The sequence below is a fragment of the Eretmochelys imbricata genome, chromosome 5, assembly GCF_965152235.1.
Source record: "Eretmochelys imbricata isolate rEreImb1 chromosome 5, rEreImb1.hap1, whole genome shotgun sequence".
Classification (NCBI taxonomy): Eukaryota; Metazoa; Chordata; order Testudines; family Cheloniidae; genus Eretmochelys; species Eretmochelys imbricata.
This window is the reverse complement of record NC_135576.1, coordinates 6202338-6219215: the sequence shown is the minus strand read 5'-3', so window position 1 is coordinate 6219215 and position 16878 is coordinate 6202338. Positions and strand designations below refer to the sequence as shown.

At 42.4% G+C, this 16878-nt stretch overlaps 1 protein-coding gene across 5 annotated transcripts in view; it reads right to left on the bottom strand.

Moving 5' to 3' along the window:
- Nucleotides 1–16878, bottom strand: part of KIAA1328 (KIAA1328 ortholog) — a 296694-nt gene that overhangs the window by 27843 nt on the left and 251973 nt on the right. For 4 of the 5 annotated variants that reach the window (XM_077816624.1, XM_077816626.1, XM_077816627.1 and 1 more), the window contains one exon: nt 2960–6607. The exons of the other annotated variant lie outside the window; for it this stretch is intronic. In XM_077816624.1, coding sequence (XP_077672750.1) covers nt 6394–6607 — 214 coding nt within the window. In that variant the 3' untranslated portion in view covers nt 2960–6393. Of the gene's footprint in view, nt 1–2959; nt 6608–16878 lie in introns of those variants that run through there. 5 annotated transcript variants of the gene reach the window in all.

The following is a 16878-nucleotide window of genomic DNA, read 5'->3' as shown; positions in this document are numbered from 1 at the left end:
CTCTGAGTGTCCCTGGGCCATCCCATGGGTCAAGCTCACGCCTTCTTATGAGCCCGTAGTTTGTCAGCGTTTCGGGTCGGGCAGGGTTCATCTTCCATGTCCTTTTTACATGAGGCAATGGTCATCCCCCTGCAAAGACCTCAGGACTCTGAGTTAAGTTACTACGGTTAAGAAAATCCTTTTGTTGAGCCTGTGTTTCTTGCTATCCTGCCACATTGTCCCCAAAGGAGTTAAACTAGGAACCCAGGGGGGACACTGTGTAGGCGGAGCTGTGGGGAGAGCGTACGTAAACAACTGTGAGGCTGCGAGGGTCTCAGACACTGTTTTCAGGTCTAAGTTTGCTGGATGGTAAAGTCCCACATCCCAAGGAAGAGCTCAGGCGAGAGGTCTGAGCCCAGCAGTGTTCCCTAGAGTCTCAGAGCTAGAAACAGTGAATAGACTTTGCCCAGACCCAGCTAGGTTGGAAGCATGTGGGACCACAGACTGGGTCCACTCGCAACAGAATGGTGACCGTGCTGTGGGTTTGTGGGCCAATTTCATGCCACTCTAAATAATTCCTCTCCCTCCTTGATATTCATGCCCTTCTATTAACTACAAGCATACCTTCTTTCTGCGTTTTTTCTCTCCAGCAGCTCCTCATGCTTGGGAGGAGTGCCCCGTAAACATCTATAAAATTAACTCATCATCCTTCCTCAAAGCCCTCTAAACTCTACTTTTCCATAATGCCCACAGAAAACTTGCCAATGGTTAGGCTGTTGATGTGATGAGACCGCTGCCTGGTATGCAGACCAATATTGTCTCATTGTTCCGTTGCACTCCCCCATCAGTCGTCTGTATCCATTTGTCTCCTCTTGTCCTAGACACAGATTGTGAGCTCTTTGGGACAGCATCTGTCTTGTTGTTCCGTGTTTGTACGGCACCAAGCACAATGGGGTCCTGGACTGGGACTCCGAGGCACGATGGTGATACAAATTAATAATAATTAGTTGGACGCTGTTGAGTAGAGGAGAAAGAATACAGCAGTATACTTGGTTTCTGTTCTCTCAATCAAAGGAAATGCCTATTTATGGCCCATGATCTCAATATGATCCATAGCTAACTTCACCAGAAGGGATGGCATTGCTGTCCAAGTATCAGGTTTGAAATACCTAGATCCCCACCGGAGCCATGGGTTCAAAAGATGGGAGATACAGCTTTGCCACTCCTCCTTCTGAAGAAGACACATTGAGCTCCATGAAGTAAACCATGTGAGACTTCTTCAGGATAAGACCTTAAAAAGTATCTCATCTAAGTGGATATTAAAAACTTCATGGCGCTTTCCACAAGATCACGGGATTGCCCTGATATTCATAGCCAACATTTCCCCTCCTGTCACTGTTGTACAGAGCCAATTATTGCTGAGTTGCTGATCTACACCCCAGAAGTGGTTGTATTTTAGTCCTGCTGTGTGTGCTCCGCTTGTCAAGCCTGTCAGGATGCTATGGGAATTATCTACTCCTAGATGTATTTCTAAAAGCTCCCAGCACTATTATCTTGGTGCATTTTTGTAGCTTATTTAACAGCCTCCCCAAATTTACATCAATACTCTCCTCCCATCTGATATCATTGTCTTGGGGGGATGCTAGCCCCTACTAGTATGTGGGATGGGGCAGAGGGACAGTCAGCCAAGAGCCACTTGCTAGAGGGGATCCAACAGAGTCAGGAAAAAGCCTAAATAGCCTTGCATTGCAACCTGCCAGGATCAGGTTCCAACACATCAGGGAGGGACATCCATAGCTAAGAGCTATCTACTGAAACCACAACCGTCAAACACTTTGTGCTCATACCTGAGGACTGTAAAGCAGTGTCCTCAGAAGTTAGTACGTTATAAGGGAAGAGGGCTTGCCAAGACAGCTAAATCATATACCATTTAGGGTTGTGTAAATACTGACCAACAGCTGGAGGTTGTCTTGTAAGAGGATAGGGAATTTTTATTGTAGGTCAGAGTATTCTGTGTGAAGTGCTCTCATGGGTCCTTCCTACTTAGACGGCTGACCAACAATTTCTGCATAGCTGCACATCCTGGGCAGCCCAAGGTAGAGCATACAGTCTTCTTTCCTTGAAGTGACAAAGGCATGGACTGCCTTTGCATCACAGAGGACAGGATGCAACAGATAGGCCAGCTGATGACGTTTCTGGCCACTGGTCCTCTCTGGGACTGTAGAAGCAGAGATGAGCCTAGCAGGACCCAGAGATCGAGTGACAACTGACAATCCATGAACAAAGCTCTTTGATTGAGGGCATTTTCACTGCCCCCTGCCAGTAAGCATCACCTCCACCTTCCTTGGTGTAACACACTGGCTCTGCATGTTGTGTCCCACCTCTAATGGCTGGCCCATATGTCGGATAAATCTTATGCTACTATCAGATAATGGAGTTACTCTTTAGTTCTAGTGCCAGAGGGCTGTGAATTTGGAGATGAAGGTCCCAAATTCAATCCCATGACAGAGGCTTTATGCTTGGGTAAGCCTAAACCAGCTATTTTATAGGTACCTAACCTCACTACATAGTAGGACAGCAGGAAGACAATGGCATCAGGGCTTGCTGAGGAGAGACAGAGCTAGGTTATCAGCATACTGCCAACATTTCAATCCACAGCCAGTGATGTCACAAACACATTGAAGAGGGTGCCCCTGTGGGACAATACAAAAACAAGAGCTCTTGGGGAAGAACTGTGGGGCACTTTATCCTTTTCTGGAATCTCTGAAAGAAAAAGTGAACCAAGCTCCCCTACTGCGACTTGCCCACGCTTTTAGGTCCCGCAGATAAGTGGACAGCACCTCATCATTAATGGTGTTGATGGTGACCAAAATATCTAACAATGGAGAGTCCTGTCTCTCTATAAGGGTCTATTGCTATACCCATGCTGGACAAAACAAAGGAAAAGATAATGCAATAAATGAAGCTCTGAAAGAGAAAATGAAAAAAAAAAAGCAGATAATTTATTAAATTAAGACCTCACACAGATATATAAATATATGCTTGGGTTTAGGACAGGATTCACCAGGTAGAACCAGAGGGGCTAGGAAGTAGAAAGAATGCGTGATTGTTTACAGATCCTCTGTTTGTGCAAGAGAGATAACCACATAAACCCAGCAGGTGTTGGAAATACAAGCCATTCAGGTAGAAACACAAAGTCAAGGCATGGAGAGTAACCTTAGTAGGAGATGTGTTACCTCACAAGCTTCCTGTAAGACACAGCCTTATGTGATGTTGTAGCATATTATCTGGGAGACTCTGGACAAAATCTAGGACTGGAGTATTTCCCCAGTGGGGGCTAATATAGGAGTTTAAACTTAAAAGGACACTGTCATGTGATTGCTTTTGCTAGTTTAATTTTTGCATTTCCTCTATTGTTTTCGCAAATGGAAAATAATTCCCCTCTCCATCCCAACTACTGATTTTGTCCTTTTCTATTTGACAACAATTGATTTTCTTCCAAGGCTATAAATGTTTTAATAACTTTAATTTTGTAGTGCCTTGTGGCAAAATATATTTGCTTGCATTGACTGCTAACCACTAGTCCTAGTCTACTGCTGATAACTACAGCAATAGAGCTGACTGGAGAAGGTTTGTTTTTATAGGATCTATCAAATTAATAGCAATTAGTAGCCTCTCCTAGTTCATGTTTATGGGATAATTAGAATGTGGAGATCTTTCCTAACAAGATAATTTAAAACCTCTTCATTTCAGAATTCTTTGCTACAACATGCAAAACATGCTTCACGTATAGCTCCTACGGATGAAGAGGTGGTCATGTTTGAGGCCCAAAACCTTGACAATGTCCATTTAGAATACAATTATTACCAAAATACAGATTCAAGACAAAAACACCATCAGAGTTAAAATAATTAACGGACAAAAAGGATAATTAAAAATCAGAGCGTGGCTAAATATTGGCACCCATGAAGCACTGAAGAGCATAATACTCCCATGCAGAGTTCCAGAATGTGTATGCAAAGGCACCTTTCAAATGTTATTTTTGCTGTTTTAAAATCTGTTAGTGTTTGTTAAAAATGGCAATTACAGTTACAGTCAATCTGGAGAAGAACAGAAATTGAAGGTGTTTGGTCTAGACCTAGACCAGAAACTGAAGGCTCGCATTTGGTCTAGACCCAGAGAAGCCTTTAAAAAAAATCCAAACCCATGTCCTGTTGTCTATTCCCTCCTGGTTTCCCCCAAATACCAGCTGCCTCTCCTGAATTTTTCCCTTTCTTTCTAACGCCAAAGCAAACTATGTTAAACTTGATCCCCTGTGCCCAAGGAGCAGAAACATGAAGGGTGGTGGAGAGAGACTCCCCCAGCCAGTCCGGTGATGGGTCACTTGCCAGGTCTGCCGGACCTTAGGACAGAATACTCTAGACAAAGCTTGTCCCCCAGTGGATTCAAGGAGCAGATACATGTCATGGCAGGATACTGTTAGAGACCGTAACTCTCCACAGGAAGGGCTGGAGAGAAACAGATGTCTATGGGGACAGTTTCTCACCAGGCTCACCGGTGCAGGAAAACTGCTCTTATCTCTTCTGTCCTTGTACTTTTCCAACCAGCTTTTAAAATTCAGCTGTGATGCAATAAAGGGACATCAATTAATTTGTAAACAACATTAGATCAGAAAAAATGGTCTGGAATAACGTAGGCTGTGGTATTTCCCCCTCCAGCACCCTGTTTAGCTCCTCACTATAGGAGGCCTATGCTGCTGTTGGCCTTCACAGCATTCCCTCTGCCCCAGGACACTGCAAAAGCTAACCTGCTGCCATCCAGCCTAGGTAGTTTAACAGTTGGGGCTCCTCAAGAGAAGGGATGCCCACCCCATAATTCCCATAAATGCCTTTAAAAATAATCAGTTACAAGGTTTCAACTCCTCAAATCTCGGTCTCAATCAATACCCGTTCCATACACTGTACGGTGTGCACGTGCCAGCCAGAGAAATAGCTTAGGCCTCATCGCCAAGCCTTGCCAGCTCCACTGAGGGACAGGGTGGTACTGGGGATTGGTACATGCACAAGTGCATGGGAGGCAGACAACAGCAGTGCATCAGGGACAAGTCCAGGGGCTCACCACCATGGAGGTATGGAGCAGGAGCCTGGAGGACCAGTCACAAAAGACTGAAAAAGCAGTACTGGTCTATATACCAGTGGTTGGAAACAAACAGCCTAGAACTTGTCTGTACTGCTGTGATTCTGACTTTCTCTAGCTGCACTTTTATTGCGTGAAAGGAATGTTTTAGCTTCATATTTCTAGGAACACATGCCAGTGGCTACAATGTTCCAATAAAATATGAACACTGCATCGTGCAGAAAATGTCCATTCATCCTGTAATCTGCAGTCATTTTTACCAATTCTGCACATTTCTTTACATAACCAAGTGCATGAAGTAGATGGGAGTGCGTTTAAATAAACTGAAATAGATAGAGCATTAATAATTAAAGCCGGCAGGGAAACGTGCATTACGAGCTGCTATGAGAAATAATTATGGATTTGTCTTATTTACAATGGAACCTGGAAACGGTATCAAAATAGTGCAAGTTAGTGAAAATGCCTTAAGACTGTTCTTACTCTATAACTCCTATATCTCTCACTTTGAAGAGCACATCAAATACGGTTTGGACCTGTACATTTCCTGGTTGTATGAGATATTTAAGGAGTTGGCAATAGGGTTCCCAGCATATACACTATGTCAAATAGTACTGATTTAAGGAAGACTATTTTCAAACAGATGCACAGTGCATTAACCCTGCAACATCCATTAATGTTATTAGACATTATACAGCTGAGCTGAGTATATGCTCCCTAAAATCTCAGCACAGTAAATATCAGAATGCCGAAGGCAATGGTAGATCACAGAATCATTGGAAATAATATTCAAGTGCTTGTACCTTTGTAACATTGTTAGGTTTTAAACAGGCTGCTTTTTAATTAGAAATAATCTAATTGAAATGCAGTGGTTCTTGTGTGTTCTGCAGCTCTTGCAAACTGCTTTATCGCTAAAAAAATCGATAATGAAATATACTTCTCATATGAGGGCTGGCTAAGCTATGGCTTCAATCGACTCCAAAATGTTGTGGATTTAATTATATTTTAGAATAATTGCTTGGCACAAGAAAAGTTTGCTCAAAATTTACTAACACCTTCTGATTGGACTGTCCAAAAAAAAAAAAAAACGTTGTTCTCGCAGCATGATTACTAAATTCTAAGTGAAAGAGGAAGCTACTGTACTAACTCCTTGGCGAGGAGGGAGACAATCACTTGTCAACCAAATAATTTAAAAGTGATACTGCGATAAACAAATCCAGAGCAGAAACAGGAACAAGGTCCTAAAAATCCTACAGAGGGGCTGCAGAGTAATGAACCTCGTCAAATGAAGAAAATATCCTCCAGGATCCGGCTCTCCTCAAGCTCCTCTGCTTCGTTTTGGGTGCCACGAGGGGCTTGGCACCATGCAGGTTTTCTGGGGCTCCCATTCCGAGGGGCATGGGGTTTCTTCCAGTCGTAAGACTCTCCATAGTGGTGTCCCGGGGCAGCGACTGGACTCATTGCTTCAACCAACTCAATGAGGGAGGCCTCATATCTGGAGGAAAACACCATGAAAATGCAGACCTATTAAACACCACGGCATCAAACACAATTTGGAAGGAACATTCCTAACTCCGTCATCCTGACTAGAGCGAAACCTGTGTAATAGTGCCGATCGTGACAGAAGGGATCACGGCATTGCCACTGTAGCTAAGGTGAGCTCCAATGTGGAGGCAGTAAAGGAGAGGCAAAGCTTTAGTGGCCACTTTATTTTGCAAGTACAGTACTTCCTTTTAATTTGTCAGTCTCGCCAGGTTTCCTATTGAATTGGACAGCGCCTCATTTACAGCTCAGAGATTCAGGAGAGAACTCCTCGCAGGCATGACAGTTCAACAAGTGACTCAAACATGCTGCACTTGCCTGAATAGGCTCTGCCCTTGATTTAGGTTCCTAGGGATTTGAAAACAGCAGGCATCTTTATCCTTCGTGATACAAAACACACGTGCTTCTTATAAATCTCTATGCAATATATGAAATCTATGTGTAACTGAAGGACTGAAGGAATATAATCCAGACAAAGTAACACAAAATCAACAGTTCAGGCAGCAAGACAGAAGGCAAAGATGCTAAACATTACTCAAGCTGTCCTTTAAGTGTTCAGTACAGATGCGGAGGAGGTTACAAGCCTACACATGCAGTAACATTGTACACAGAGTACTGGCAATTACTCTAGACCAGTGGTTCTTAACCTTTACTGCAGCCTGCACCCCTTTGGTTCTCAAAATATGTTCTCGCACCCCTTATCAAAAATCGTTGAACTAGGTCAGTTCTTAAACCTAGATATATTTTTTGTTTGTACATTACAGTGATCACTAAAAAATGTATAATGTTAATAAATACATAGGTTTGATGAAACAAAGTAGTTGTACTTATGTGCCTGTGTTTGTATTTTCGATGATTTACCTTCTAAAAACATCTGGCATGTCTCACACCTGCAGAAAGGGCATCTTACCCCGCCCAGGGGGTGCGTGCACCCCAGGTTAAGAACGACGGCTCTAGACAGAGCCTTCCGATTAATATTCACACAGGATCAGACCTGATCTACATGCCAGTGCAGGACAATATATTTTCTACTCTTATTGTGTGTCCAGTTTCAAATGTTTCAAGCAATACAGCTTCTAACACTTCCCATGGGAGGCCATTCCCCAGTTTAGGAAATCTCTCTGAGAAAGTTTGCCTGATTTCCTGCCTAAGCATCCCTCTCCCTCAGTTCCATCTAGTTATAGTTCCCTATTCCAGCCTAAGTAATACCTTTCCCCCCTGGTGTTTACACTATTCAAATAATAATGCATACAATTACAAATAATAAATTCCCCTTTCAGGCACTCAGAGCACTTCACAAAGGTAAGACATTAGATGGGCTCAGTGTATTTCATACTTGTGGAATTTGCCACAGGATTCACCCCTTGCTCTTGAACTGCGACCCTGAGCCTAACCTTGATTCCTTCTAAATTATGTTTCTCATCATTAGGACGGGGGGGGGGGGAAGGGGGAGAAATCCCTTAAAATATAAATCTAGCCTAATCAAACAATGATGCCTTCCAGAGCATGCAACTAGTCTGAAACAACAGTGCCGTAAGGTACGAAGTGTCTCTGTCCTCAATGGAGTGTCAACTCTAAAAACTAAGGGAGAGAATTTACACGTCAACAGCTAGGTATTTCACCACTGATCATTTTAGCAGAAATAGCCCCGACATGCTTGTGCTCACTCGTCTCCCATGCCATGCCAGTGGTCAGAACCTCCAGCTGTCCACCACCACCGTCTACAATGTGCACAAAGGCCTCTTGCATGCTGAAGACTGAAAATGTGGGAAGAGAGCACACAATAAATGGAATTTAATATCCAAACAAACAACACGGATACTATGGCACTGGGTTGCATTATTCGTCACTGTATTTGATCCAATATTAACATCCACTTTCAAATATAAATGAAGCTACTGCAAGCTCTTCCAGTCTGCTCCAGAAACCTAGGGGCCTTGCTGAAGAATTAGGTCCCTCTTGCAACATACCACATGGGGAATTTTACAGATGGGACCCTGAGGCATAGATAAGCTAAGTGACCTGCCCAAGTTCATCAAATACAGTAGTAGCATGTCAGAGGTCTCCTGACTAGGTCTCCCTGCTCTAAACCACAAGACTATGCTGCCTAACCTAACCTCAGTTACTTCTCAGCCAAGTTGTAACTGTGCACAGGGTACACCAAGCGACTGTCAAAGAGTTAACCTTTACCCAATTACTCCCACAGTGGTATCTGAGATATCAAAGTGCTTGTTTAACCCGAGGAATTAATTGGAGTCACCATGGCCAATTGTGGATTCTAATGACAACCACTGTAGTTCTTTCAAACTTTTGTTGCGCTGGTAAGTCAATTCTTTCAGCTCCTTCAATCGTTATTGTTCCCTCCAATTTGCTGTCCACTATCACTCCTAGGTCAATCTGGCTCACCACTACTGCATTGCAACTCCATTACTGCATTATTCCCTCTAACTGAGATTACATTCTTTCCCCCTAGATGTACTAGCTTGCATTTTTTGTGAATTTCCTGTCTGCGTTTGCAGCCTTTCCAGGTCCCTTTGTAATTTGTCTGTTCAAATCAGCCAACAGAGCCACAGATAAGCAGTTCAAATAAAATAAACAAGACAGAATTCTATTGAACTTGACCATTTGAATGGCTAATCCTTCTCTACAATGACATATAATAAGTATCTTGGCCAAGACTTTCAGAAGTTAATGATGATTTTGAGTGCCCAACTTGAGAGGCTTTAAAGGGGGCTTGATTTTCTCTAAGTGCTGAGCATCAGCCCTCTGAAAATTGAACCCCTCTGAGGCATCTCAAGACGAATACCCAAACTCCCATCTTAAAAGCTGATCCCACAACTTTACAGAGATGAGCTTTTCACATGTGGAATGCTTGGATCAGACACATACATATACAATCCCTGCACCAGAAAAGAAACCCAGCTCTCACACACACTGGTTTCATTAGCCACACCTAAAACTCCCTACTAGATTAATCTAGCCTAACATACAAATACTTATCTCCCTGCCTGCGGCTCGATCATAAAATTTCAATTTCTCCAGCAGCCACATTCAATCACAGATTAGGTTGGGGGATGGGGAGAGACGACAAACCAGCAAGTGTGTTTGCAATGAACACCTTGGAGCTAATTTCTTCTGCAAGTTTATCTAACTTTTACAGCATTTCTGCTATCGGGAAGGCTAAATGATTTGGCAGATTACAAGAGCAGCAAATAGCAAAGATTATTTAAAAGACCAGGCATTGTAAATCAGTCTATTTGACACCACAGCTATATATGCAATAAAGCGAACAAACTCTGCTAACGGAGCATTATCTGATCAAGAGAATGCTCCTTGCAGGTATTTAGTGTTTAATCCCATGAAAATAGTTTGCTCTGATTTGTCTAGGTGACATCAGACAGCATCTGGCTGGAGGCAAGGGAGTTGATCCAGCATGTCTTGAACCTCACAAAGGCAATTTTCTCAACATTTATTGGTATCCGAATATTTAAAGGGACACTGCCAACATGTTCAGACCCTGAAATATACCTTCTCCTAAAGAAAGCATGTGTGTCCCTGGTTAAAAAAATACAAATAGGGTTCATTACTATTCATATGGCACTGCAGACTTGCACGACACTACTGTAAGGTGGGCGCAGAGTGTTTGGAAATGTGTACTTAGAGAGTAATTCCCAGTGGTTCACCATCAAGCTGGAAGGGCATATCGGGTGGGGTCCTGCATGGATCTGTCCTGGGTCTGATTCTATTTAATATCTTCATAAGTGATTTGGATAATGGCATAGAGAGTACACTTATAAAGTCTGCAAATGATACCAAGCTGGGAGGGGCTGCAAGCGCTTTGGAGGACAGGATTAGAATTCAAAATGACCTTGACAAACTGGAGAAATGATCTGAAATAAACAGGAGGAAATTCAATAAGGACAAATGCAAAGTATTACACTTGGGAAGGAGAAACCAACTGTACACATACAAAATGGGAAATGGCTGTCTAGGAAGGACTACTGCAGAAAAGGATCAGGGGTTATAAGTGGATCATAAACTAAATATGATTCAACAATATAACTTGCAAAACAAGCAAACATCACTCTGGAGCGTATTAGCAAGAATGTTATAAGCAACACACGAGAAGTATTTCTTCCATTCTGCTCAGCACCTGATAAAACCTCAACTGGAGTATTGTGTCCTGTTCTGGGCACCACACTTCAGGAAAGATGTGGACAAATTGGAGAAAGTCCAGAGAGCAACAAAAATGATTAAAGGTCTAGAAAACATGAGCTAGAAGGAAAGATTGAAAAAACTGGGTTTGGTTAGTCTGGAGAAGAGAAAACTGATGGTCCCCGTCTTCAAGTACATAAAAGGTTGCCATAAAGAAGAGGGAAAGAAATTCTTCTCCTTAACCACTGAGGACAGGACAAGAAGTAATGGGCTTAAATTGCAGCAAGAAAGATTTAGATTAGACATTAGGAAAAACTTTGTAACTTTAAAGGTAATTAAGCTCTGAAACAAATTGCCTAGGGAGGTTGTGGAATCTCCATCATTGGAGGTTTTTCAGAGCAGGTTAGACAAACACCTGTCAGGGTTGGTCCAGATAATACTTAGTCCTGCCTCAGTGCAGGGGACTGGATCAGACGATCTGTTGAGATCCCTTCCAGTCCTACATTTCTGTGATTCCATGATGTCAACAGCTGCAGAATGGAGTGCTCAAAACTCAGGAAATTTCAGCCATTCAAGTTGCTCCTGCTGTCTTCACTTGCCAAAGCTGCACATTCTTGTGGAGCAAATTAATAGAAAACAGTAGCTTTACAGTTGCTATGTAACAATGGGAAAAAATTCACACATGCAACATGAAAGGGCCGCAGTGCCTCAGTAGCCTTAACCTGGAATTTTCCAACTTCTGGGTGTTTGACTGAGCAACCAAAGTGCTGCAGCAGTGTTAGTTTTTTGCACAGAGTTTTCTATGGGGTTTCTCTCCTCCTCCCTTCCCCTCCCCCTCATAGAAAGAAAGAAAAATTTGGGGCAGAGGGCAGGAGTCAGACTTGCAAGGCTTCTCATTGCCCTTTTAAAGTTAGCATGAACTCAAGCTACTTATTTGCCACAATCATCTTCTTTTGGAAGCCGACTGACTGACTGTGTTATGGAGTCATGTGAGTAAAACAGTCTCCATTCTCAGCCTGATTTTGACACTTCCCCGTGGACATTTTTCCACCCCTAACCTCTGTCAGACTAAAAATGTGCGTATTTCATCATGCTAGAGGAGAATTTGCTGAGAAAGTGTTACATTGATCAGACCAGCAGATAAGGACCATGGGTCTGGAAAAGATAGTGCTTTTTCACTTTTGGACAGTTATTCTAGTGTTTCCCTTCTCTGTTCACAACACTCTGCTCAGTGTAAAAACTTAAAAACTGTTTATTCTGACCGATAACTACAGCACAGACCTAGTTTTATTTTTTGTTGTCCTCAATCTTTAGTTATTTGGGGCCTGGTTTTCAGGGAATTGGGAGTCAGTGGGAGTTGCAAGGGCTCAACACTTCTGAAAACCAGGCCATAATTTCTTCTCAACAAATCTCTTAACCACTGGAAGCCTGAGATTATTATAAGCTCCACGAACTCTATGCAGGAGAGCGCGCGCACAGGACTGGTGTGCAGGGCTCTAAGCAGCAGGAAGAAAAGACCTAGGAAAGAGGCCAGCTGTAGGTGAACTCTGACGTAGACACGAGTGGAGTCTGTGCGATAGAGTTTATAATGGACACTCCAGTGCCTGCACAGTTTATCAGCTCTGCACATTAAAGACAAAGGGTAAAACTTCAAAAGCACCTAAGCAACGAAGGCACGTGAATTGCGTAGCCACTTTTGAAAATTTTACCCAACCCTTTTGTCTTAAGTTTTGGGTTTTAATTAAATATTAAGGGTCTGGGGGAGTTTATAACCACCAAAGGTGGAGGAGTTTCTTAGCCCATCACTGAGGTGACAAGAAATAACAATAAATTAATGACAGGTTTCAGAGTAGCAGCCGTGTTAGTCTGTATTTGCAAAAAGAAAAGGAGGACTTGTGGCACCTTAGAGACGAACACATTTATTTGAGCATAAGCTTTCGTGAACTACAGCATTCCACTGTATGCATCCACTGCATGCATCTGATGAAGTGAGCTGTAGCTCACGAAAGCTTATGCTCAAATAAATTTGTTAGTCTCTAAGGTGCCACAAGTACTCCTTTTCTTTTTTCAATAAATTAATATGATTCTTAACATTGTAAATTAAATGTTCAAATTTTAAATGAAAGAAGAAAATACTCCAAAAATAAAATACTCTGAGTGTCAAAAGGGAAGTACAACCACCCCATCACCTCCACTCCCCTCAGCCAACCCCTCTCCCTCCTTACTGCTAGACTTTCATAGCCAGAACACTGGGAGAGTGTTTTATTTTGCTTTGTGCTTCACAAGTGAATCAGCAGGAACAATCTGGGATTTGCACAGCTGAAATGGACCCAAACGGGATTGCTGGTCTGGGAACAATAGGTTTGTACATTCACGGTACAGAGTCTGAGAAATCACAACGCAGTGATTATACAGATTTTTACATTCTCGCTAATCAAAGCTGCTGTCCAATCAGAGTACAGGGAATTACACACTATGGAGTTACTGACAAACACCATGGTTATGCAAAATTGACACCCAGATCCAATATGAATGCAGGAAACTGTGTATTGGAGGAAGAAAAAAACCCCAGAAGTTATGGAGTTGTAACTGTGCTGCATCCTTCCACTCTGATTGGCTGAAACATTAAATACTTTTAGATTATGGAATATGACATTGCATTTTGAATGTGTTACTGTCACCCATAGCCAGTAAAATATGTAATATTTCATGCACACAGTACAATATATAAAGTACACATTTAGCTGTATTATGTTTTGTATTGCACTGTACAGTTTAACTAATAAAATCATTTGCTCCTGTCTGCAGAAAACAGCACAATCCCCCAAAAATTTGATATTTGCCGGAGTCAGTAAAAATTTCCCTACTCGGCAAAATAACTAGATTTATTAGAGTCATAAACACTCTGGCAGTGAGATATATGTATATTTCCTTAAACAAGCAGTGTCACATATTATTTGATCATCATGTTCAGAGATATCTTTTCATTTACAGTCCCTGAAAATTTATTCTTTGACTATAAATGTCTAGAAAACACACAGAGACTTCTCTACAAGGTGATGACATTTCAACAAAGCACACCAGCAATATGGCTTCAGAGATTAGTGGCTGTACAGGTTTACTTTTATTTAACTGCATGTATCCAATGATATAAAAAGTTTATTTTCATATTTCTACTTGAATTCTCCACACAAACCTCCAAGTGATTTACTAACGTTACATGAATTGCCTTTGGATTAGAGTAGGTTTTGAAACCTGGAGGCACAATATTATACTACCTCTTTGTACTTCTAAGCACTATCCATCTCCAAGCACTTTACAAACATTAACTACAGTTACTAATACTCCGGGAAGGTGATGGGTCCATTTCACAGAAAGGGAAACTAAAGTTTAAACAGTTTAACTACAAATGCCTAATGTTATACAGCAAATATCAGTTCCCGAAGCCTCACAGAAATAATTTAACATAGGAGGGCTTTCAGGGTTCCGTCCCCACTCTGAACTCTAGAGTACAGATGTGGCGACCTGCATGAAAGACCCCCTAAGCTTATTTCTACCAGCTTAGGTTAAAAACTTCCCCAAGGCACAAATTCTTCCTTGTCCTTGGAACGGTATCGCTGCCACCACCAAGTGAGTTAGACAAAGATTTAGGAAAAGGACCACTTGGAGTTCCTGTTTCCCCAAAATATCCCCCCAAGCCCCTTCACCCCCTTTCCTGGGGAGGCTTCAGAGTAAGTGAGCACAGACCAGACCCTTGGTTTTTAGGACACTAAAAACCCCAATCAGATTCTTAAAAACGGAACTATTATAAAGAAAAAAAAGTAAAAGAATCACCTCTGTAAAATCAGGATGGAAGGTAATTTTACAGGGTAATAAGATTTAAAACACAGAGGATTCCCCTCTAGGCAAAACTTTAAAGTTGCAAAAAACAGGAATAAACCTGCCGCTTAGCATAGGGAAAACTCACAAGCTAAAACAAAAGATACTCTAACGCATTTCCTTGCTATTACTTACTATTTCTGTAATTTTACATGTATCATTCAGTAGGAGCTGCATTACTTGCTTGGTCTCTCTCTTTGTCTTGGAGAGAACAACAAAGAGCACAAACAAAATCCTTTCCCCCCAGATTTGAAAGTATCTTCTTTCCCCATTGGTCCTTCTGCTCAGGTGCCAACTAGGTTAATGGAACTGATTAACCCTTTACAGGTAAAGGAGGGATTTTATGCTACCCTTAGCTGTATGTTTATGACAAGGGCAAACAAAAGCCACCTCCTTGGTGGGAAAAAGAATAGATACAGATGTTCAACAGTCCAAGCATCTACCCACTAACCCTACTGTCAGAAGTGATGGCAGCTAGGGCATATATCTTCACTGCAGAGTCAGCCCAGATGATTGGCACCGTGGTCTGATCACCAAGTTAGCCTAGCTGGGGTGCAAGCCACCACATTACAAAGCCTTACCTGAGTTACTGGTCTGGCATGCCCTCATGGATGTCACTAGTCTTCTGGGGGGGCTATCTGATGGTTCTTTGGGCTGCTGTCAGCTGAATCACTCTGTGATTCTTTCCCAGTGGATTGTGGGAGAGCTTCTGTCTTTCTGGGCACATGGGGGAATTGTGGAAGGCATTGGAGGACTATCAGAACCTGAGTGGTTTAGCCCGTGTCCTCACTGCAAAAAGTGCAGGTTACCAGCCTGAGTGAAAGCAGAGCTCAGGCTTAAACCGTCCCCCCATCCCAAAGCCAGGCCAGCTAACCTGGGGTTGAGCCCATCACTGACTCGCTGAGATATTTGTGTGTGTGTGGATGGAAGAGTCAGGGACACCATGTAAGTAAGAGCCCAGAAAACTCAGCAGTGAAGACATATTGAAAGAGGACAAGAGCAGCTTTAGGGGAGCTTGCCATTTGGGTTTGAATCAATGGCTGGAGAACCATGCAAACAACAATGGGAAAAACAAATGTGAAAGCAGGATGTTAAAACTTCAGGGATTTAAACAAATTAGAAACAAGGCAGGCTCTGAGATCCCCAGGCATCCCTGTCTGCTGACTCCCAGGATTCTGAAATAGGAGACAAGCACATGTATGATTTTAGTCTATGGACTGAAAGGCCAAGGCAGTGAAAAAAGGATTGCAGGCAAAGGGAAAGTGCTGGTTTCTATGGAACCTCTTGAGTGACTGTGTATCTTTTACTTATGGATAGTCGGAGACACTCCCCAGACTCTCCATTCGTTGCAGGAGTCGGGAAGATGACAACAATGCAATATTTATTTCACATGACATCTGCTTCGGTAGTGTAGTGTGCTGGTACCCACTGTATATTTTCCGAATACATGTCAGTGTATTTTAGCTCTCGAGCTACATGAGCAGGCTTCAGAATATTTTCTATGTAATTAAAAAAAGATCTGAGCCTTTTATTTAAAATACATCACACAATTTATTTGCATAGTGTCCTTAGTGAGAGCATCCCAGAGTGCTGTAAAACCAACACCTAAATAGAAAGCTTACAATATCAGATACGTTTCATGATACTCTCTAAGGCAATATTCATACAAACACAAGCTCAAGGAGGAAAAGACCTGTTAGATCATCCAGATATCTCCCTGCCCATGGAGAATGGTTCCGTATAGTATGCTTCCTAGAATTTGCCCCGAGCAGTGGGGTTCTCACTATTTTGCTTAGGAGGCCATTCCAGAGCCAAATACATCTCACCCTATCATGACTGTTATTATTTATGTAGATGTTAGTAGAACACCTAGAGGCTCCGATCAGGATTGGGGACTCCCTGTACAAACATATGTAAGAGTTTACAGTTTAATTAGACAAGTCAGACAAAGGGAGGCGGGGAATGGATGTGACACAGAAGCAGAGTGATCAGAGTTGTGTGGGGTAAACACCATGTTAGTTCCATGAGTTTTTCCTTTTCAATTTGCAAGAGGGGAAAGGTGTTTTTCTGTGTGTTGGTGTGCACGCACACAGTCAGGAAGTTTTTCCTTATAGGCAGCTTAAGTCGAAGCAAAAGTTTTCCCTTTCTTCACTTCACCGATCCTTGTGCAATACTTAGAAACTCATCTCC